At 35.7% G+C, this 22,951-nt stretch overlaps 1 protein-coding gene across 7 annotated transcripts in view; it reads left to right on the top strand.

The window, feature by feature from the left end:
- Positions 1 to 22,951, top strand: part of LOC145981960 (ATP-binding cassette sub-family C member 5-like) — a 119,695-nt gene that overhangs the window by 89,443 nt on the left and 7,301 nt on the right. For all 7 annotated transcript variants that reach the window (XM_083115460.1, XM_083115458.1, XM_083115462.1 and 4 more), the window contains 8 exons: positions 6,781 to 6,910; positions 7,417 to 7,570; positions 9,683 to 9,811; positions 10,516 to 10,607; positions 13,660 to 13,844; positions 17,981 to 18,143; positions 19,826 to 20,009; positions 21,561 to 21,753. In XM_083115460.1, the coding sequence (XP_082971586.1) occupies positions 6,781 to 6,910; positions 7,417 to 7,570; positions 9,683 to 9,811; positions 10,516 to 10,607; positions 13,660 to 13,844; positions 17,981 to 18,143; positions 19,826 to 20,009; positions 21,561 to 21,753 (1,230 nt within the window). The remainder of the gene's footprint in view (positions 1 to 6,780; positions 6,911 to 7,416; positions 7,571 to 9,682; positions 9,812 to 10,515; positions 10,608 to 13,659; positions 13,845 to 17,980; positions 18,144 to 19,825; positions 20,010 to 21,560; positions 21,754 to 22,951) is intronic.

Raw genomic sequence — 22,951 nt, 5'->3', positions numbered from 1 at the left:
CGTGCCATTTTGTTATAATTTTTATGGATATTATATGTACATATTATCTCCATTCCCTACTTCTTAAAAGTAAATGTCTGAATATGCAGTTTTTTTGCATTGCAGTCATCGGATTATTAGAACATTTGTTATCGGTATCAGTAAATTTTATATTGGTACTTTATCGGTATCTGCCAAAATTTCATATCGGCCCATCCCTAGTAGAAATTACCAGGGTGGCGACAGACCTGGAAAACCGGGAAAAGTCAGGGAATTTGAGGTGTCAAAAAAGTCAGGGAAATGTCAGGGAATTTCGTCTTCATTGACTTTTTTAATTTTTTTTATTTATTTATTTATTTAAAGATATCGTTATGGAACTCTGCACGGGAACAGGAAATCTCGTTCGTAAGATTCAGCCTCAGCTTTTAGGCCCCTTTTATGCGCAACACAACCAGGGATGGCAGGAGGGGGAGGGAGGGAGGGAGGGAGGGAGGGAGGGAGGGAGAGAGAGAGAGAGAGAGAGAGAGAGAGAGAGAGAGAGAGAGAGAGAGAGAGAGAGAGAGAGAGAGAGAGAGAGAGAGAGAGAGAGAGAGAGAGAGAGAGAGAGAGAGAGAGAGAGAGAGAGAGAGAGAGAGAGAGAGAGAGAGAGAGAGAGAGAGAGAGAGAGAGAGAGAGAGAGAGAGAGAGAGAGAGAGAGAGAGAGAGAGAGAGAGAGAGAGAGAGAGAGAGAGAGAGAGAGAGAGAGAGAGAGAGAGAGAGAGAGAGAGAGAGAGAGAGAGAGAGAGAGAGAGAGAGAGAGAGAGAGAGAGAGAGAGAGAGATATATCTATCTATCTATCTATCTATCTATCTATCTATCTATCTATCTTTGCGTGGGCGCCTCGTTGCCTGTATCGCAGCTGACGGCCACCACTTTGAACACACACTTTGACAGGTTTTCGCTTCTTACGCAGTGGTTCTTCGACATAATGTCATGGTCATTTTCATTATGCTGTAACACTGTCAAATACATTATGCTGACGATGTCTACTGTATTTTTTCTTCCTTTAACACGTTCTGTCTTCATCTTGTTCAATGGCTTCCGACATCTCATACTTGTACATGCAGTGGTACTGACGGTCAAGTGGGCCACTTGTTAGTTTGTTCACATATTTTCACATGGCCATATCTTCGTTCCTATGTGCAGTAGATGCATGAGACCAACGGCGTTGTGTTTCTCTGCATGTGCTCTTTTATATTATGCATGTTATTGTATATCGTTCCATTTAAAAAAATATGACTTTCCTCCAGATGCCCCATTTATCGATATTTTTCGACCCACCCCATACCTCCGATTTACGAGCCCCATTTGATATTATTGTTTCCCGCAAACCTCACATCGCTACTGTTTCTGGTTTCTTCGCTATTTCAGGTGGTACTTTTAGGTGCCTCACGCGGTATATAACGAAAAATAGGTAATTTGCATTTTTGGAGGAAAATTGTTATAACTCTGGCACTATGGGATAAGTTTTGTTTTTCATCTAAAACATCATAGCATGCAACCGTGTACAATTCAGAATGCCGAACCAAGGAAGGGGGGTTTGGGGGCGCAACCACTGAATTTCAATGAAAAAAAAAAATCTGGAGTTTGCCCCCTCTTCTCCCGCTATTTTGGGGAGAAGCCGCGAACTTTAGTATTCTTTTCAAAGAATGGATATTTCTCAAGAGAATGAAACATGTTTCATGTTCTTGGGTGTTGAATAATAAGCCAAAATGTGATTTTTAAGAAAAATAGGTAATTTGCATTTTTGGAGGAAAATTGTTATAACTCGGACACTATGGGAGCAATCTACTTCGGATCAGTTTTGTTTTTGCAGCTAAGACATCATAGCATGCAACCGTGTATAATTCAGAACGCCGGACCGAGGAAAGGGGGTTTGGGGGCACAACCCCCGAATTTCAATTAATTTCAAAGAGATTGAAACATGTTTCATGTTCCTGGGTGCCATACAAGTTGAATAATGAGCCAAAATGTGAAACTCTGTTCGGAAATGTGGCATGGATATGTTGCGGAGAAGGGGGAGAGGTTGGTCATGAATATGAATTTTCCAGGCTTGCTCCAGACTTGTGTCAGAGTTTCCACCCAAATATAAGAGTATGAAAATCCAAAATGCACATTCATTTTGAAATCAGCACCAGTACGACCTTGCTCTGATTATACCATATGGTATCATTGGGGAAGTAAAGGTTAAGCCTCTAAATATTACTTGGAAAATGCATTGAATTATCATTGTTTCTTGTCCGTATGGGAGTAGTAAGGGGACTTGTCAACAGATGGAGGGGATAAGAGCGGGTGGTGCCATCCGATAGTTGTCGGACGTCATAGTAAGGCATTTTGTTGGGCAAACTAAAGGAACATGGAAACAAATAGGTTCCATTGATACATACGATTTTTGTCGAATATCGCCACCCGACAAAGTATCTCACTACAACATGCGACAGAAATTGTATGGACTGCAACATCCAACAAAAATCGCATGCATAAACAAGAAGAGCTCTAGACTGCAAATATGCTGCTCGAATTTTGTTACTCTTCTGGCTCACTTCACGTTATTTTATGTAGCAGTGCTTACGAAGGTTTTCTTTCATCATCCTGACGTATTACTGGTTTCGCACAAGTTAACATACGTTCACAATGACATTGCACTATTCTTAGATATCAAGAAGAATCCAACCAAATGGGATATATATGGAATAATATCACGAAAAAGTGAAACATAAATCTGCATTGGTGAACGTTATAAAAATTGGTAAGTGCATGCTCCCAACCTCAAATTTACTGCAACACTAGTATTGCAATGAAATTAACGCCACTCCCTGTCCTGTCTGTTTAAACTCATGAGAGATGGTCATTAATCTCTCACTGAGTAAGGTTAATGTCCAATATTATGAAATAAAATACTAATAATAAATATGTAAATATTTTAATATCATATTTACTCAAATCATTCAGTCATAAAAGGAAATCACTTTCTTCAAGAATTGACTTTTCTCTGCCAACCCTGCTAAATTTTCACTTTCCATCTACTGATTTTTACGAGGGGTGGCCAAAAAGTAATTTCCAATTAGTAGGGACATTGATTTTTCGCAAACGCCAAAACCGTGAAAAATGGTAATTTTTCGCCCGTTCGAAATATCGAAATAATACGAATTTGGCATAAAATGCGAATTATTGGCGTTTTTAGCGATTTTCTTTTAAAAAAATGTCCTAAAACAACGAAAAATTCCATGAAATCTAACATTCTTGTCTTTTCTAGGCCATGTTTGTGTACATAGAACATGCAAGTTTTCCAACATTTTACTCAAGAGTAAACTATAGAGTTATATGTACATGGAATAATTCCAACAGCCACATTAAATCATGTATTTCCCACGATTTTTTCAACTTCTATCAAAACCATTTGCATCACAGAGCAAAGTGGCAGGGTTCTAACAGGAGATCGAGTGCGTATCTACCGTCACACGGGAGCCACATCTTCGTATTTGTCACATGAGATATGTTTTGAATTACCAAGCTAAGTGTGCACCATGGGCATTTGTCGAGCGAGTAATAATGGAGCTCAGTCATTAGGGCGTCTGACTAGTATGTGAGAGACCCGGGGTCGATCCCCTGTGGTGGAGAACCAGGATGTTTTCCACCTATTCAAACTGTTCCGGCACCCATCCAGCATCATATGAAGCTGGTACCTTGAGGAAACTTTGAGGGATAAAGGAAGCCAGGAGCATGGTGCTGATCACATCACCCCCACCTTCAGCCGTGATCAGGAAAGTGTGGGGCCCTAACTCCACACCCCTACCATATACCTTCATGGAAAAGTGCAGGGGAGCACTTTACTTTTACTTCCTTAAAAATCTGTTCCAACATACCAAACTGTCACAAAAATACGTAGACCATGTGACCTACAATTTAAAATAATAGTTTAAAACCACAATGGAGTATTACGTTTCGGTATATTTGGCAGATAAATGTTCTAAAACATAAACGCGAATTTTGAAAAACGTAACACTAACAAGTCAAAAAAAGATAATGCCAATTTTTGGTGCCATAATATATCGGTATCTGTCACGTGAGATTGATTGATTTTAATTTTTTGGGTGCGTCGCCACTTATGGTCATTATGCACCCTTCAGTATATACTGGGAGAAATTCCATTATCTAAAATCCTTACCTTAAAATTAAAAAAGAGGTATGGAAAATAACTTTCCCAAAATAACTTTCAAGATATCAAACTCTCACGAAGAGGCATAAGCCATGTGAGTTACAATTTGAAACAGTAGTTTAAAAACACCATGAAGGTATAATTTCAGAAATTTGCCAGAAAATTTGCTAAAATGAAAATGTGAATTTTGGAAAAATAACACCGTTTAGTAAAAAATAAGAAAATAAACCAATTTAAAAAAAAAATATCAAGGTCCCTCCCGATTAGGCATAAATATAACAAGAATATCAGTTGTAATTTATTGCATTAGTAACAGTGAGTCCTAACCTAATTTTCGGCATAATCACCACCATTGTTCTGGCATTTATCGTAGCATGGCACTAAATTTTGTATGCCCATGGTATATGTGTCTGACAGCAAAGACTGGAACTATCTCTACCGCAGTGTAGCTGTCAAATCCTTACCCTGCCAGAAACCTCTTCAGTTAAACAAAGAGATGAAAGTCAGTACATTCAAGACCAGGGCTCTACAGGGAGTGGTCCAAGATCTCCCTGAAGTGATGCAAAGGGCCCGTGTGTACTCAGCTGTATGGGGTTGTGCACATTCGATTGGCCTTCCGTGAATTGTCTGCACCATCGTCTGACCATACAATCACTCACAACGTCCGGTCTGCACACCTCACACGATTGCTGGTGGCTCTGTGCCAAATTCTGAGCGTGCAATGTAGGCTACATCTTCATCGCAGTCGGTGGGAGACTGTATGAGAGCTGCAATCTTTAACCTAGATCTGTCCTAAAACTACTGCTTTACAACTGTACCAGATTACAGTTACATGCCACTTCTTCCTGTCTGCATGTGTGTGTGTCGCTCTCCGACCACTAGTGCTGCGTATAGGCACCATTGGAGCTTTTTTCAGGATGCCCCTCGTATATAACTTTCAGAAGCTTTTATTATTAGGGTGTTCCTGTTTTAATGTGTGGTTAGCTAAATCAGGTACCTATACAATGCAATTCTATAAAATCCTTGCGTTAAATTTCTAATACCTACATACCATTTTCGTCAGCAATAATGATATAACTGCATGTTGTCAGTTTCACAGTACTTCACTTGGATATACTGTACTGAAGCAGAAATCCCATTGATAATGTAAGGAAATATGACACTTTATTTTGTTCGATTCAATTGTTTCACTTATATGCAAGAGTTAAGTTGTTTGCTTTACAGAGAAGAGAGAAGTTGCTTTATGCATTGAAAAATGAGTCCGCACTCATGGTTCTTACAAGCCGAGGGTTCCAAACCTCAGTGGAGATATCAACATATAATACCGAGAATGTATAAGGAGACTGATAAATTACAAAATGTATTTCTTAATCAATCACTCTTCACTCTTCTCTCATTTAGTCGTAACTTTAAAAATAATAAAGTATTTTATTTTAAACTTACTGCGTATGACAAAATTCCGTAATCCTTCCCTAGCTTGTGAATTGTAATAATTTTCCAAATTCACTATTTTCTGGTTTAAATTCAAATCATAGAGAATAGAGAAATTGAGTCAATTTCATAGAAGATAATATTGGTACTTAACAAAACCGTACGTGGATCTGTGTGAGTTTATTATTTCCATTTGCAAAAACATCGATTTTGTTTAGTTTGTAATTGTCAGTGAAAAATGTAAATTTTGTCCTGGAAAACCTGGAAAAGTCAGGGAATTTTATTTCTGCTTGTTTGTAGCCACCCTGAATTACTTATTAAATTCTCTATGGAAAGGGGTCATGTTTTTAACTCTTATGTAGAAATCTTTACAATAAGTGGCTATTGGTATTTATTTTTTGCAAATTTTTGGAGGTGTGGTTGATAGTTATGTGGAGTAATATATTACTAAATTTTACTTGAACTTTAATTGTTATTGATTCATAGAAAAAATCTTTGTTAGTCAATACGTTTCCAAGTATTACATAGAAACTCCCTCCCTCTACCCAAATGTCAATTAATGTTCAGTTTTTTTCTTGTTGCCTTTACGTGTGAAATTAATATTCTAAAATTGGTTAAGTGGAATTGTAAGTGTAAGTGTTCAGTTAAAATATAGTGACCTTCTTCCAGACATGATTTAAGGCTCTGGGGTTCACCCAGCCTCAAAGAAATGGGTACTTATGTTCAACCCTGGAGTGGTACAGGAGCATGGTGCCTATCACATCTAAAATAGCTGAGATTGAGAAAGTATGGAACCCTACCTCCTTATCTCCCTACCTGGATATATGTGCTTCATGGCACATTGCAGTGAGCCTTACCTTTACCACCTCAATCTCATCCATGTCTATTTCCTGATTAAGTGCATACAATGCTACCATACTACTGTAATTGAATCCTACTATGAATTTGACCTAACCCCCTTTTTTTTTGTTTTAAATAGTGTATGTCAGCACTGTCCTAAAGGACAATTTGCAGCTAATGAAGTTCGAAATGAGATAAAGGTGTCGTGATTAGAAATATATTTCTAGTTTTTTGGTATTGTGTTTTTTTGTCATGTGCTCTGCTTCAGTTTGTGACTACACTAACATTTTACTTGCAAAGCCTTTGTGTACATTAATTAATATTAATTTCAGGTAACACTGTATGCTTCAAGCCAACTTCACAATCACCTTTTCCAGAAGATTATTAACAGTCCCATGAAGTTCTTTGAGACAACACCAATAGGTCGTATTCAGAACTTATTTGCCAAAGATTTGGATGAAGGTATGATTGTGTAGATATCTATAGAAAATATTTTTGTGTGTTTAACAGGAATGTTTGTGTAATTTATACAATGTATAGAGAATGCACTTGAAAAGTGCAGAAATTATATGTGGGAAAATCGTTAAAAAGTTTGTATTTATTTTGTTGGAGCTGTAGTGATCAAGTTGGTAGGATGTTTGGCTGTCATGTATAACACCCAGATTTGATTCCTGGGGTAGTTGATCTCAAGTCTAGGCACCTGGGGGAGGTAATAAAGGCAGGTATAGCATACGTCACCTCCACAATAGCCTGTAAATGTGTACTGTATTGGGCACTACCTCTACACACCTTCATGGTATGGTGTACTGAGCCTGGCATAACTTTATGTACTCACTAATACCAATTGCTTACAAATAAAGCAAGTAAAATAATGCTTTAGAAACAAAATTTCAATTATAGCTATCTTTAAGATATCATGTACGCAATCTAGGTACACATCAGTAATGTCATATTTTTCTATTTTACAGTTGATATAAGGCTGCCTGTATTGTCAGAGCTGTTACTTCAGAACATTTGGGTCATCACATTTGCTCTGCTTTTTATTGCATTGGTGTTCCCTTGGTTCCTCATTCCTCTGGTTGTTCTGGGTGTTATCTATTTATTTATCAGCAAAATTTTCAGGTATGTGTGATATATTAGGGAAAGTAAAAACTAGGCATCTTTATTTTATTTCCGACAGATGTATTACTTAAATGAGCTAATGCAATTCACTATATACACAGGTAGTATTCTTAGTATTAGTAGCAATTAGTCAGAATAGTTGGTTCTCTGTTGGTATCAGCCAATGTAGGGATATAAGTAAAATTGCTATTAATTTTAATGATTCAATATTTTTTTATAAACTGCAATTGTGTTCTTTTTATGAATATGAAGCATGGTTTGGTAAGGAAAGTATCTAAATACATAGTTTCTTTTTATGAGGCATGAGGACATAAAATAATTGGTTTGGTTTAATTTAGTTTATTTGTATCCAAAGATCACCATGTGTACAAAAAATAGTTGGGTTCCTCAGCAGGGGGGGGGGGGGGGTAAATTCAGCTGAAGTGTGCTGCTGATCACATCACCTCCAGTATGGTTTGGGTAATGATATGTGGAGCCCTGCCTTCACACTGCCTGTGTGCCTTCATGGCATGGTGTGGTTCAAAGGGGATAGCTTTTACTTTATTGTAAGGAAGGACTGATATGAAATTTTGGCTGATACCTATAAAGCACCGATATAAAATTCCAATTGGTCCATGAAGAACCTCCTTAATAAATGTATGTGACCAGCTGACGGCAATGGAAAGGAAGCTGCACATTTAAACATTTACTTTAAAAAAATAGACTAGTTCATGTAATTTATATGTGTATATCCATGAAAGGTATAACAAAATGGCAGAATTTTGTACTAAATTGTGAAATATTTATAGATATATCAGATTGGTAAAATTTAACAGTAATTTTACTGATATGCTGATTATGCCTATATTGGCCGATACTGATAGAGTTCTCATTAATCTGTCCCATCCCAAGGTGCTATAGTGGAACCACAAGCCAAAAAACCTTTGCAGACCCGCGACTCCTGTGCACTGTACTCTCACGTGGAGTTGAGGGGGCAGAGTGGAGCATGCTTCCTTATGGCCCGAGCTGAACGGAGAGGTGTGCGGAGACTTAGCGCCGAAGGTTCTTTTTCTTGTGGTTGCTCTATTACAAGAATTTTCACATATTTGAAAACGTTAAATAGATATAGCAGGTGTTCATATGTAAATGAAATACTTAAAAATATGGCATTCCTTGCAGCTGGAGCCAATGCTGTCATATTTCCATCTAAAAATAAATACTGTAGACTGAGTTAAAGTATGTTAAAACATTACATTGAATTCTCTTCTTACACAAATATATAATTCCATAATTGTGAGCAATTACTTTATTCATTTATCAATTTTGGAGAGACTCTGTTGCCATTCAAAGAAGATACAAAAAAATATTATATAGTTATTAGGGCTAAGCCGATACCGATGCTGAGTATTGGTATCGGAAAGTATCAGTTGAAATTTATTTACCAATACTGGCTGATATTTTTCCAGAATTTTAGTCTTTCACAGGCTCATCAAAAATACCACGTGACACTTTCGCAGAATCTTAATTAACCTGGAAGTTATGCAAAATTCGAAGTTTTGTTTTATTCTGCACCAGTTTTGTGTGAAAAAACTATATTTTATGATAACATAAGATGTAATTTAATATTCTTATGTAATTCTTGATTATTTTAAAGTAAAAATGTTGGTAAATTGAAGCATATAATTAGAGTACTATACTTAAACACTAATATTAATCAATATTTTAAAACAAATTTAATTTTTACAATTTTCAAGTATCGGTATTGATGAGAGTATTGGTATCACCTCAGGTCTAATAGTTATGTGATAAGAAAATTTATTTTTACTGAAATCATTGAGAATCCTGGTTTAATTTTTTTGTGTGCATTGTTTCTGTGTTAGTTTTTCTGCCCTTTCTGTTAATGACATTGATGAGGATGAATAGAGAATTGATAAAACAATTGATGAAGCTAGAAACTCAATGCCTTAAAAAGGGTTCAAACCTAGGATATATATGTCTTTGTGTCATTCTACGCTAATCACTCTGTTAGATGCTGCTGGTAAATATGCTTTAGTTTTAGTAAAACTTTCAAATACTAGTTGTTTCTTCTTGATATTAACTGTATATTGTATAGAGGTTCCTTTCTATCACCAGGCATGCCATTCGAGACTTGAAAAGGCTGGAAAATGTGTCTCGTTCACCAATATTTTCTTGTGTTTCCACAACAGTTCAAGGCCTGAATACCATCCATGCCTTTGGAAAGGAAAGAGATTTTATTAGGCAGTAAGTACATTTTTATTACTCGACTCTATGGGACTTCATGTTATTCAATTACTTATTCTATGTCTGCTTTATGTATTATACCATAATCAAATACTGCATTTAAGCCATGTTTCTCCTTTTTTATATATATAAATTAATTGCATGGTGCTTAAACTATATATGATTTTTTTTGGATGAATACTTAATTTGTTTTGACCATACTAATAATTTGTTATTGGAATTGCTTTTGTCATTATGAGCTGTACACTTTTCTGTGACTCTGTATCTGGTAAAATAACTTTGAAACTTTTATTTCACAAAATAATGATGTTATACACATGTTCATATGGATTTAGTAACCTAAAGCTATATGGCCTGGCTCAATATAAATATTATTGGGCTTTCTGAACAAGATTCTTCAGAATTTTCTTTGTTATGCATCCTGATGTTCTTTAGTCTATGCCACCTAATGTTGTTTACAAGCCGGTGGAGGTACATAGTGGTTCGGATCCCACTTTAAACTGTAGGTCCAGTCCCAATTAGCCTTATTGTGCATAAAGTGGACTTAAAACACCAAATCAATCAATCATGTTCTTTACAAGTAACAACAATTTGTTATATGTTATAATTAACTTTGAGGAAAGTGATTCAAATTGTAATAAATTTTATTGTTATTCCATGATTCTGATGACAACCTTAATCAAAAGATATATTTATCCTTGCAGATTTACAAACATGTTTGACGAGAACACAACATGCTTATACATGTATTGTATCGCTCTGAGGTGGTTAGCGGTAAGAGTTGATGCATTAGCAGGTAATTTATTATATTGTTATTTTCAGCTTATATATCACCATATTTACTCTTGTATAATGCACACTTTTTTTCCAAAATATTTGCCCCCAAAACTGTGGTTCATATTATGCACAAAATAATCGGACAGCCAACATGAAACTGTACAGAGTCATTTACTCAAAGCTTATTTTTCATTTTTTCTGTTCAAATTTTCTTCATGGTCGATTTCACCACCCGCCTGGTGACTTCTTGTTCGTAGGTTCTGGTGAAGAAGCCATCAGATGGGTGGCAAATTCAATCGCAAAGAAAATTTGCGTTGAAAGAAATGAAAAGTAAGCTTATCAAAGTAAATTACCTATCTCTACGTAACCACCAGATATCTTTAGGTACAACGTACTGAGTCATTCCATGATTTTGTCACTCTTGCATTGCTTTTTCATGTTTATGGAACCTATCATGTTATATATTGTTGTAGAGCTTAAATTCTGCAGTTTTTGAATATGGCAACAGTATTCCATTCAATAGGATGACACTAATGTGCAATGCGGTTGAAATAATCTCATCACAAAATGAAGGAAACTTTCTGATTTTTATGGTTCTTTGGATGAAAGAATAGACAAGGAAAGAGAAAATAATAATAATTAAAATGTATTACTGGCCAAATAATATGATATGGAGTGTGTAAAGTCTTAATAGAAGAAATCTTGTGCTGTTAACTGTTAGTTTGTGGGTCCTGAATGTGCCTTGTATAAATGTTATGTTGATCATGAGAAAAGTATATACAGTCAACTCTCGATACAACGACTTTTCACAGTTCCCAGGAAAAGGATTGTTATTTCGAAGGGGTCGTTTTTGGAATTTCTACCAATTTTCAACTTAAACTGAGCTCAAATGCTCACAAAGATTCCTAGAAGACGGTAACACCATTTATCCTGTGTAGTTATACAACCTGTTATGCACAAGATGCATGTTGTGAGAAGGGAAATAGAACACGAAAACGTTTTCACAAAAAAGGATTTTAAATAATGTTATTTTTTTTAATTGTGCACAGTCGTTAGCCTGAAAAGGAAACATGCAACTTGCGTTCTGTTTGCACCAACTGTACAACATAATTTAGCAATATAAAAAGTTGTAATAGCACACAGTAATGCCATGCTTATTTTTAAAGTGCACTTATTTAACATTTCCATTTAAAATTGTTTTCCTGTAGTTTACGGTTATTACAAGCATAAGAAAATAGTTTTTCTTTGTGATGTTTCAGGAGAACACACGCTCCTTTCATCAGACATTTATTTTCATTTTGACTAAAGATACAGTTATAACAATGGTTAGTAATTTTTTAAACAAAAAGAATCTGTTATATAATGGATATTGTCAATGTTACATTGTTGTAATATAGCAACTTAACTGTGAAAAAAGCAGTCTGTTTTATTTTTATTTCAGATTTTTTTAAAATTATGAATCCCAAATATCATCAGGTAATTCAAATTCATCATTGTTTTCACAAAGTCTCTTGATGTTTTCTGTTACATTAAATTTTAAAGATGGTGGCTTACTCCATTTGTGAAAAAGAAAACTCCATACTGGATCTATGTTACCATTTTCATTATTTAATTTATTCCAGTGTTCTTCTGCAATGAACGAAGCTTCCCAGACATTCAACTCTGTGTTTCCTGTTAATCTTTATAAAACCCTTCTCTTTTTAATCAAATGCTTCTCTTCGATGATATGAGTTGACAAACCTGTTCTTGGGTTTAGATTTATAATGTCCAAATCGTGTTCGTCCCATCTTATTGCCATTTTCCTTGCTGTTTGTCTCACATAATCCCGCAGAAAATGTAATGTAACGGAAAACATCAAGAGACTTTGTGAAAACAATGATGAATTTGAATTACCTGATGATATTTGGGATTCATAATTTTCAAAAAATCTGAAATAAAAATAAAACAGACTGCTTTTTTCACAGTTAAGTTGCTATATTGCAACAATGTAACATTGACAACATCCAGTATATAACGGATTCTTTTTGTTTAAAAAATTACTAACCATTGTTATAACTGTATCTTTAGTCAAAATGAAAATAAATGTCTGATGAAAGGAGCGTGTGTTCTCCTGAAACGTCACAAAGAAAAACTATTTTCTTATGCTTGTAATAACCGTAAACTACAGGAAAATAATTCTATAATGCAAGCAATGCGTACATACAAGAAAAACATTTAAAATTGGTTTCTGTTAGTGGTTATTAAAATTTGTATTGCAATTTTAAAACTGTTAAATTTTGTTTTCATATGATATATAAATTGGCTACCATAGTGTATATAGTGGAACTCCAGTCACACTTTTCTGGACTTAAATTTCCTGCTGTACGTATTTTGCCTTCTTGGTTCCATTATAGCAGAATGTTTCATTATTTTCCTGAATTGTACTTTTTCCTGCATTATATGTTGAATTTAGGGCTGAGCCAATACTGATACTGGTATATCGAAATCAGCCAATACCAGTGGTATCGGTTTCAGAAAGTATTGAGTGGAATTTAATCACCAGTTTTGCAGCATCTCATTATTCTGGAAATTATCCAGAATTGGAAGTTTTTATTTATTTTGCATCATCATTGTTTGAACAGTGTGATTAATAACTCTTTAAATGTTCCAATGTATTTCTCGATCATTTTAAAGTGCATTACACATTAATATTAATCAGTATTTAGAACAACTTTTAATTATTACTACTTTCGAGCATATGAGAATCGAGAAAGGTGTTGGCATTGGGTATTTGGTATCAGTTCAGAATTATATTGGCTTAGCCTGAATTATTTTGCCATCATTTCTTTTAAATATGTACTTGAAGTTCCCCCAAACCAGAAAATTCTACATGTGATTAATATATGTATATGCATGTTTGTAATTGTACCGAGAGTCTATGGATTAACTTTTGACCCTGATTAAAAGACAAGGAGATTGCATGTCATGGCCAGGAACACAAGGTACAGAAACCTCAATTTTTTGGCCTTTTGAGTTTTTCTGTTTGTTACAATTGCAGTTTGTTTATTTGTAGTCTTTCTTCTTCTCCCCAGTTTCAACTATTTGCATCACAGCTTTTCTCATCCTTGCCTTGCATGGGGAAGTTGCTCCCGCACTTGCTGGCTTGGCCTTGGCATATGCTGCCCAGATCAGTGGAGTATTTCAGTACACAGTGAGACTAATGTCTGAAACTGAATCCAAATTCACCTCCGTAGAAAGGATGAGATCTTACATGGAGGTAAGGGTACACTACATCTTAAGCATGGTATTGTGCCCAAGTGCACCAACTAGTAGCTTTTTATGTTTAATTTCAAGAGAACAACCCAAATATAGAATAAAAATGAACTCTTATGATGCCATTTTGCAACCAGTTTTTATTCTGTCTGCACCTTAATATAAATGCTTAACTAACTTTTGCTGTTGTATTGTTATACAGGCCGAAAGAAAAGTCGCCGGACTGAAAATTTAAAAAAATCATTTTCAAGTTTGGTTCCGTTCCGTAGGACCAAACGTGCACGGCTTGTTTGGACAACCCTTGGGAAGGGGAGGAGCCTATTTTGAAAGCGAGGCAGCAGTGGCTGTTTGTTGACCATGCAGTGCAAGATGATTTTTAATCGCGAGAAGCGTGTTGCTTTGTTGGAGGCTTAATTTGAGCTGAAGACCTATACTTTGTGTGTGGAAAAGTGGAGAAGACTGTATCCCGATGATCCTGTACAGGATTTCATTTTGTGCATTTGTTTTTATTATTTTATCATCTTTAATGTCGCACTAAGATCTATGTTAATAATAGTAATAATAACAATAACAATAAATAGCAAATTTCAGAAACAAGACATATTGAATACAGGAAGATACATCCTACATTGTGCATATTTCAGTCTGTTGAATTTATAAATAAATAGCTATGAAAGAAAAAAATCTCAGTTCAGTCCGGTGACGTTTCGCTTGCCCTGTATAATGATACTTGAATCTTGGTAGTCTCCTGCATTGATAATAATTGGGGTGTACCAGTACTATGACTGGTACTTATTTTTTGTATTGCTGATAATTTTTCTATAAGAGGTTCCATCTAGCTAAATTCTTACCTTTGTTGTGAGCAGTCTCAGGTTCGATGCAAGCTCCAAAAGTGTTGGTGTTGCTCCAGTATCCATAGGATAATTCAAAAGCTACTTGAAAGGAGGGTCCTGCACTGTGGCCATGCTTTGGACTTCAGCTATGGGATGCACACAGGTTCGAGTCTCCTGGGAAAAGGCGTAACAACTTTCCTCATGGGATTTCGGCCTGTGTATGGGACCAGTGGCCCACCCACTATTGTGAGGAAATTGTGGAACTATGAACAAGTAGCGTAACCTGGTCATAGAAAAGGTACAACAATGACTGAGGGTTTGTCTTTGTCGTGTTGGCAACACATCATCCCATAACTGGTTGGATGATCTTCCACCTCTGGTGGGAGTGAGGTAGGCCCTGACTCTTATGGGGTGTTGCACAATAAGTTATTATTATTACTTGAAAGGACGAGCAAAGCTCTAGTCTAGAAAGTTAGATGACAGCTCCAATGGGGCTCGATATGCTGTTCACATACTGCCCAGGGAAAGCTGAGTGGCAGGCCCTGGCTGTTATGCCATGGATTTTGGTTTAATGTACAGGGTATCTCATAAGTAATAGCGCAAACTGACACTGGTGAAAGTACACGATAATAGAAGCAAAAAAGTCTCGGTAAACATTGGTCCGCAAACGAGCTGTTTTCGATATAATCGCGAATGTGTGATTACAAGCCGCCGCTGACTTCATTGTTTGTAAACGTCGTCCTAGTTGGTAAAATGCTAATAATACAGTAACAAAAGTCATTGGAGATCTCATTGCTAGACTGGGTACTGATCGTATCCATCCTGTTTGATTCCAACGTCACCTCTCGGAAATGTTCTGTTTTGTAAACAAAGAGCAAACCTCAGAACGCGCAAGGAGTAAAGCACTCGGTGTTTACAAAATGCAATCAGTGGCTACTTCTAACCACACATTCGCACACATTATTAGCATTTTACCAACTAGGATGATGTTTACAAACAATGAAGTCAGTGGCAGCATGTAATCACACATTCGCAATTATCTCGGAAACGGCTCGTTTGCAGACTCATGTTTACTGAGACTTTTTTGCTTCTATTATCGTGTACTTGCACCTGTGTCAGTTTGCGCCATTACTTTTGAGACACCGTGTATATATTTTTATTAGGGATGGGACCGATTAATCGTTACTCTATCGGTATCGGCCGATATAGGCATATCGGTGTATTGGTAAAATTACGGATTATTTTACAGATTATTTTACAGATCCGATATATCGATAAATATCTTATAATTTAGTGCAAAATTCTGCCATTTTGTTGTAATTTTTATGGATAATGTCCATGCCCTACTTTCTGAAAAAGTAAATGTCTAAATATTAAACTTCTTTTGCATTGCAATCAGCTCAAAACACACATTTATTACGGAGATCAATGAAAATTTCAGGGTCTTCAAGGACCATTTCTAATTTTATATCGGATCGGTAGAATATCGGTTATCGGTATCGGTAAATTTTATATCGGTACTGTATCGGTATCGGCCAAAATTTCATATCGGCCCATCCCTAATTTTTATATATAGCTTGTTTTTAGGTATCGGCCAATACCACTGCTATCAGTGTCAGAATGTATCGATGGAATTTATTTACAGATATTGGCTGATACTTTTCCAGCATTTTGGTCTTTCATGGGGTCTGTAAAATGCCATGCAACACTTTCTTTGAGTCTAATTATCCTGAAAATTATGTGAAATTCAAAGTTTTCCATTTTTTGCACCTATATTGTGTGTAAAATTAGATTTTGGTATTAACATAACATGTCTTTAATAATCTTATGTAATTGTTGAATACTTTAAAGTAGGGATGGGACATATTAATCGGTACTCTATCGATATCGGCCGGTATAAGCACATCAGTTTATCGGTAAAATTTCCAATTCTTTTACCGATCCGATATATCTATAAATATCGTATAATTTAGTGTAAAATTATGCCATTTTGATATAATTTTTATGGATAATCTCCATGCCCAACTTTTTAGAAAAGTAAATGTCTAAATATGCAACTTCTTTTGCACTGCAGACACCTTGAAACATATTTATTAAGGAGGTCAGTTATCCATTCAGGTTCTTCAAGAACCATTTGGAATTTTATATCTATCAGTATTGGTCAAAATTTTATATCGGCCCATCCCTACTTTAAAGCAAATGTCTTGTTCAGTTGATGCATATAATTGGAGTGGAGTACTTACACACCAATACTACTCTATATTTTGAACAAATTTTAATTACAATTTTCAATCATCAGTATGGGTGGTATCAGCTCAGCCCTACTTGTAACTGAGAACTCTATTTACCCAGCTGCTTTTTGTATGTTAATTAAGAAGGTCAATGCATCATTCAACCTTTGTAAAATGTTTGCTGTTTTATTTCACATCAGTATAGGTAAATTTTATTCTCACATTTTATTGGTATCAGTGGAAATATTATTTTCATCCATTTCAAGTATACACGAGGGCTATTCAGAAATGAACTTCCGATTGGCTTGCAAGAAGCAATACATAACCTCAGCAACATAGCAGTGCACAAAAGCCAGCATTAATGTGCAATTGCACTCCACACACAACCGCAGTCGATTTGCATGAGTAGGAATCGACGAACATGGATGGTCATATTACCGCTCCCACCAGTTGTGAGGTGCGTGGTGTGATTCGATTCCTTCAGGTAGGAGACAATGTAGCCGAAATTCATCATCGATTGTGTTATGTTTATGACAATGGCGTTATGAGTGATAGTGCTGTGAGAGAGTGGTGCAGGAAATTTAAGGCTGAGCGTGCAGATATGCATAATGACGGAGGTCAAGGAAGATCTCCAATGATGATCGATGAACTCGTCCGACAAATTTAAGATATTGTGCGAGCAAAATGCCATTTCACAATTTCACAATTTCACAACTCTCCGAGGAATTTCCTAAGATTTACAGAAAAAACAAAAAAACTCAAAAGACGATGAATTTCGGCTGCATTGAATCCTTCTGCTTGAAGGAATCGAATCACACCTCACAACTGGCGGGAGCAATAATACGAGGATCCATGTTTGTTGGATCCTACTCATGCATTGTTGAAGCAAATGGACTGCGGTTGTGTGTAGAGTGCGATTGCACATTAAAGCTGGCTTCTGTGCACTGCCATGTCGCTGTGGTTATGTATTAATACCTGGAAGCATAGTATTTTCATGAAAGGGACAGGATTAGTAACAATCATATTAAAACTGTTTTGTATAGAGTTTATGTTAACTGCCTGCACATGCATTTCAGAATTTGGAAACTGAAGGAAATTCTAGTCGAAACATGAAACCACCCGAGAGTTGGCCTAACAAAGGTGGCATCACATTTCAGAATGTCAAAATGAGGTACAGACAGGGTCTACCTCTTGTTTTGAAAGGAGTTGGATTTCACATAGTACCAGGGGAGAAGATAGGTATGTGAAATGTTCATTCTTTTCTTGTTTTAAGGTATTTCTGCATCTATCTAAATGATAACATATGGTGATAATTCAGAGTACGCTTGGCTTTAGTCTTCATGAAGAAAATACCAACAGTAATAGGAAAACATATTTTCCATGTAGAATGTTTTAAGTACTGTATGAATTGATTTTCACATTTAAACAAATGAAACATATTAACAATTTTCCCACCATAACTTGCTGTGATTTTTACTTATTATTTGACTTTAGAAACACTTTCAAATTGCTCAGGGTGGGTAGCACAGCATACTATGATGCCAGAGGTTCTGGGTTTGAATGCTGACTTTGGCATGGGTATGTGTTGAGAGTATTCTTTCATCATATCATCATTCATCCTCATTGTCGCAGTTGCCAAACGTGGCAGAAAAGCAACATTCTTTCAAATTGTATTAATTTTTTTTACTTTATATGACCGTCTTCTAATCTCACTGTAATGCTTGCAGATGGAGAAAAGTCGGGATTAACTTCCTGACTCAGATTTTTACCTTTCAGGCTTTTAACATATTATGCAATTCATCGAAGTTTGTAAAAGAAATTCGAGTGTTAGTGATTTCATGCTTTTATTAGTTTGACATGCAAAACATGCTGTATTTCTTGACAAAACAAGGAGTTTGACATGCATCAACAACTGAAAAATACCTCCCTTTCAAAGTTCACAACAGAATACTCCCTTCTTTCTATTTCTCTCTTTTATACATGATTGTCAATTTAGCTTTTCTACACATGACCGAAAGGTTATAGTTTATACATCACAATTAAGTTCATGCAAATTTATTTTTTTTATGCAACATTTTACTACAACTCAACTTATGATGATCTCTCACAAATTGCCTGATGTAAAAGTGTTCGCATATTTATGTTACACTCTATTCATGTTAGGGGGAATAAAGATGTGGTTGATAATAAGAAGACATAAGTGAGTTACTAAATTATTTCCATGAAACTTACTTGCAAATGTTCTATTAATTTCGGTGGCCTCTGCCACGATCCACTTGGGATCTTCTTACAACTCTGTTAAACAGATATTGAAGTATTTGTAGTACAATGATCATCTAATTTCATTTGGTGGCCAAATGCATCAAGTGGTAGATTTGCAGTCTTGCCACTGAAGGATCAGGGATGGAGTCCTGACTTGGGAATGTAAAATTTTAGTTCAAATCTTGCCAGAGATATCATTTCAGATCCTGCATATTTTGATGAGTATAAGTATATGCAGATTGGTGATTAATTTCAGAGTGAACTCTGAATGGTGGCAAAACACCATTCTTTAAAAAAAATAACAGTTCAGTGAATAGTGTGGTTATTGTGTAAATGCATTTATTAATATTAGTAGTAAAGTTAGAATTTATACAATGGAAGCCCGATTATACATTCCAGGATTTTACATTTTTATTGCATTAAACATGTAATTATGCATTTTCCTTTAATTTTAATTTCCATGGGTACAGTACCCTGAGAAATGTATATGGAGACTTTTCGTATGGTCATTAGGAAGACAAGTAGAACATTTCTGTCAAATTCATTACTTTTCTTTTGTTAAAATTTAAACTTACATTATTGTACATTATATTGAGAATTGTCAGCTGCTGACTTAAAAATAACACCTATTTTGAATAATGAATCTGGTACTATTTCAGGCATTGTTGGTCGCACTGGTTCAGGGAAGAGTTCGCTGGGTGTGGTCTTGTTTCGACTTGTGGAACTTTCTTCCGGTAGAATTAGGATAGATGGCCTCGATATTGCAGATGTTTGCTTGGAATACCTTAGATCACGCCTCTCAGTAATTCCTCAAGATCCTGTCCTATTTATGGGAACCATTAGGTAAGTAGTGTTCTGTTAATGATCTTGTGCATGGATTTGATTGCAAAATTATGAACATCTTACTTGAGTGAGGGTTTAAGTGGTGACCTACTGAGAAGGCACCCAAACATCAGCCTCACTTCCTCGTAGTACCCCAGTAACTGCTTCCTGTAGGCCAACGAGGCTCTGGTAGCTGGACCCGTGTCCAGATTTTGTCTTCAGAGACAGTTAGTTTTATTTGTTGTAGGGATGTGACAGATTAATCTGTACTGATCGGTATCTGCCGATATAGGCATATCAGTTTATTGGTAAAATTACTGATAATTTTACCGATCCGATATATATATATATAAATATAAATATCTTATAATTTAGTTCAATATTCTTCCATTTTGTTACAATTTTAAACATATAATCTCCATGCCCTACTTTAGTTAAAAGTAAATGTCTAAATGTGCAGCTTCTTTTTCATTAAAGTCTTCTGTAACACAATTTTTTAAGGAGGTCAATGAACCATTCAGGTTCTTCAAGTACCATTTGGAATTTTATATCGGATCGATAGATATCGGTTATCGGTATTGGTAAATTTTATATCGGTACTTTATCGGTATCAGCCAAAATTTCATATTGGTCCATCCCTAATTTGTTGCTAGTAGTCTATGCTAAGATTAATTTTAGCGATTGATTTATGAGGTTTTTAACAGACATACAGGGTTATCCATTTGGGTATGGATAAAATAAAACATTAATAGAAACATAAATGTAATAGTAGGAAAATTTCCATGTTTGTGTTTTCGTGGTGAAACATGGGAGTTTTGCTGTAGTGTGTTATCAAAGGCACCTCCTCACTGGGCACTAGTGGTTCGTGATTTTCTTGACCAACATTTCAATCGTCGTTGGTGTGGCCATGGGGGACCAATTGCTTGGCCTCCCAACTCCCCTCGAGACTTCTTCGTCTGAGGTTTCGTTAAAGACACTGTCTATTCACAGAAACCCACACACATTGATGATTTGAAACTCAGAATCATGCAGGCTTTCGACAGAATCACCACAGAGATGTTACACCAGACGTGGAATGAATTGAATCACTGTTATGAGTTGTGCAGAGTTTGCAATGGAGGTCATGTAGAAAACTGAAAACTGTACCCAACTGTTAGTAGTGTATAAAAATAAAAACTCCCACCTTTCAGTATATTTCAGGTAATTACATTTTACCAAAAAAATTTCACAATCATTTTATTTATCCATACCCAAACGGATCATGCGGTATTTTGTTTTCTTGTTAAGGCACTGTGCTCAGTTTTTGCCCATATTGTGTGATAGGCAAAATCAACCTTGTTCTGATGTGTACATAATATCAAAATAAATCAATCAATTGTACTTGAATGAATCTTCAAGATTACTCTTTTTACTATGAGCGACTATTGAAAGTGTATGTGTAGTGAACAAACACCAGTGGAGGAATTAAAAAAAGACGCATACTATCCTCACTTCAAAATATTTACATTTCTTCTTACCAGTATCACATTGCAGGAGAAAATGTCTATATGTTCTGTACTTTTTCGCTTTAAGGTTCAATCTTGATCCATTTAATACAAAAGAAGATGGTGAGATTTGGGATGTATTGGAGAAAACCAGCATGAGGGAAAAAGTGGCAAGCCTACCTGGACAGTTGCAAGCATCTGTTGTAGAAAATGGAGAGAATTTGTCTGTGGGTGAAAGGCAACTTCTGTGCCTAGCAAGAGCCATGCTTCGGAAAAGTAAGGTAGGTTGCTTGTGATAAACTGTGTACGTCATTAAATTGAAAAGAACAATAACTGAATTTACATTTATTATTTTTGCATCCCTACATTTTTTGTGGATTGCACAGTATTGTAAATTAAATTGTGCTCAAATATGATGGCATTTTTTTTACAGGTGAAATACTACCCAGTTCAGTGTTTCAATGCAAGTTTCTCTACCTTTTTGTTAATATTCTTTAAAATTACCCTTTCTATTTATGTTTTTGTTCATTACAATGCTAGTTTGTAGCTTCTAACATCATGGAATGCACAAGTATGTAAATCTTACATCACAGTATTTTTCATCAGGTAAAGAGTAAGGATAACTCACTCTTAGTTGGTGCTATTAATGGATCATAGACTAGAAAAATTTTGCATCTATCAATGCAAGTGTCCATGAACTGACTGGGCAAGTTCAGTTGCAAAATAGGTAGGAATAGAAAAGGAAAATGGGTTCCATGAAAATGGATGCCTTTGAAACAACATTGAAGCTTCACACCCGGTAATATTGCTGACAAAATAAAGATGGGATATTACAAGTTGTAACAATCATCACATGTTTCTACCTACCTCTCTCATTGTGTGTTGATTTGTCTTCTACAGCTAGTCTTGTCTTCTAGACAGAACACAAATAAGATTTTTATTCAGTGGAGTAAAGGTGTACGTGAAATGTGGCAACACTGCACACAGCAATGTCCGTTGAACCGTGGAAACGGCTGGCTGTCACTGCATGCAGTGCTGCAACATTCCACATACATCTTTAATCCATTGAATAAAAATCTGTATAAAATCAGTTCCACAATGTGAATTGACAGTGATAACAGATGCAAGGAGCTTCAAAACGAGACCAATATTGTGTTTGTAGGACTACCCATTACTAAGAAAACGTTGTTTTGCAATATTTATGACAACGGTTTTTTGATATTTTAAAAATATGAAAATTATGAAGTGTGTTTGAAACATTTCTACCTCCACTGTACTAAAATTTCATCAGGATCGGACAACCTGTTTTTTTTTTATATAGAATTTCAAAGAGAGTGATATATTGCAAAACTTTAAAAAAGGAGACATTTTGTTCTCACGATGATAAAAAATTGAAAGAAAAAAAAATGGTTAGCATAGATTAACGCAGAATTGAATAAGCTAAATTTTGATTAGATTCATTTTTATGTAGGTCTACTG

The sequence above is a fragment of the Lepisma saccharinum genome, chromosome 30, assembly GCF_977018435.1.
Source record: "Lepisma saccharinum chromosome 30, izLepSacc3.1, whole genome shotgun sequence".
Taxonomy (NCBI): Eukaryota; Metazoa; Arthropoda; class Insecta; order Zygentoma; family Lepismatidae; genus Lepisma; species Lepisma saccharinum.
This window is presented reverse-complemented; position numbering and strand designations above follow the sequence as displayed.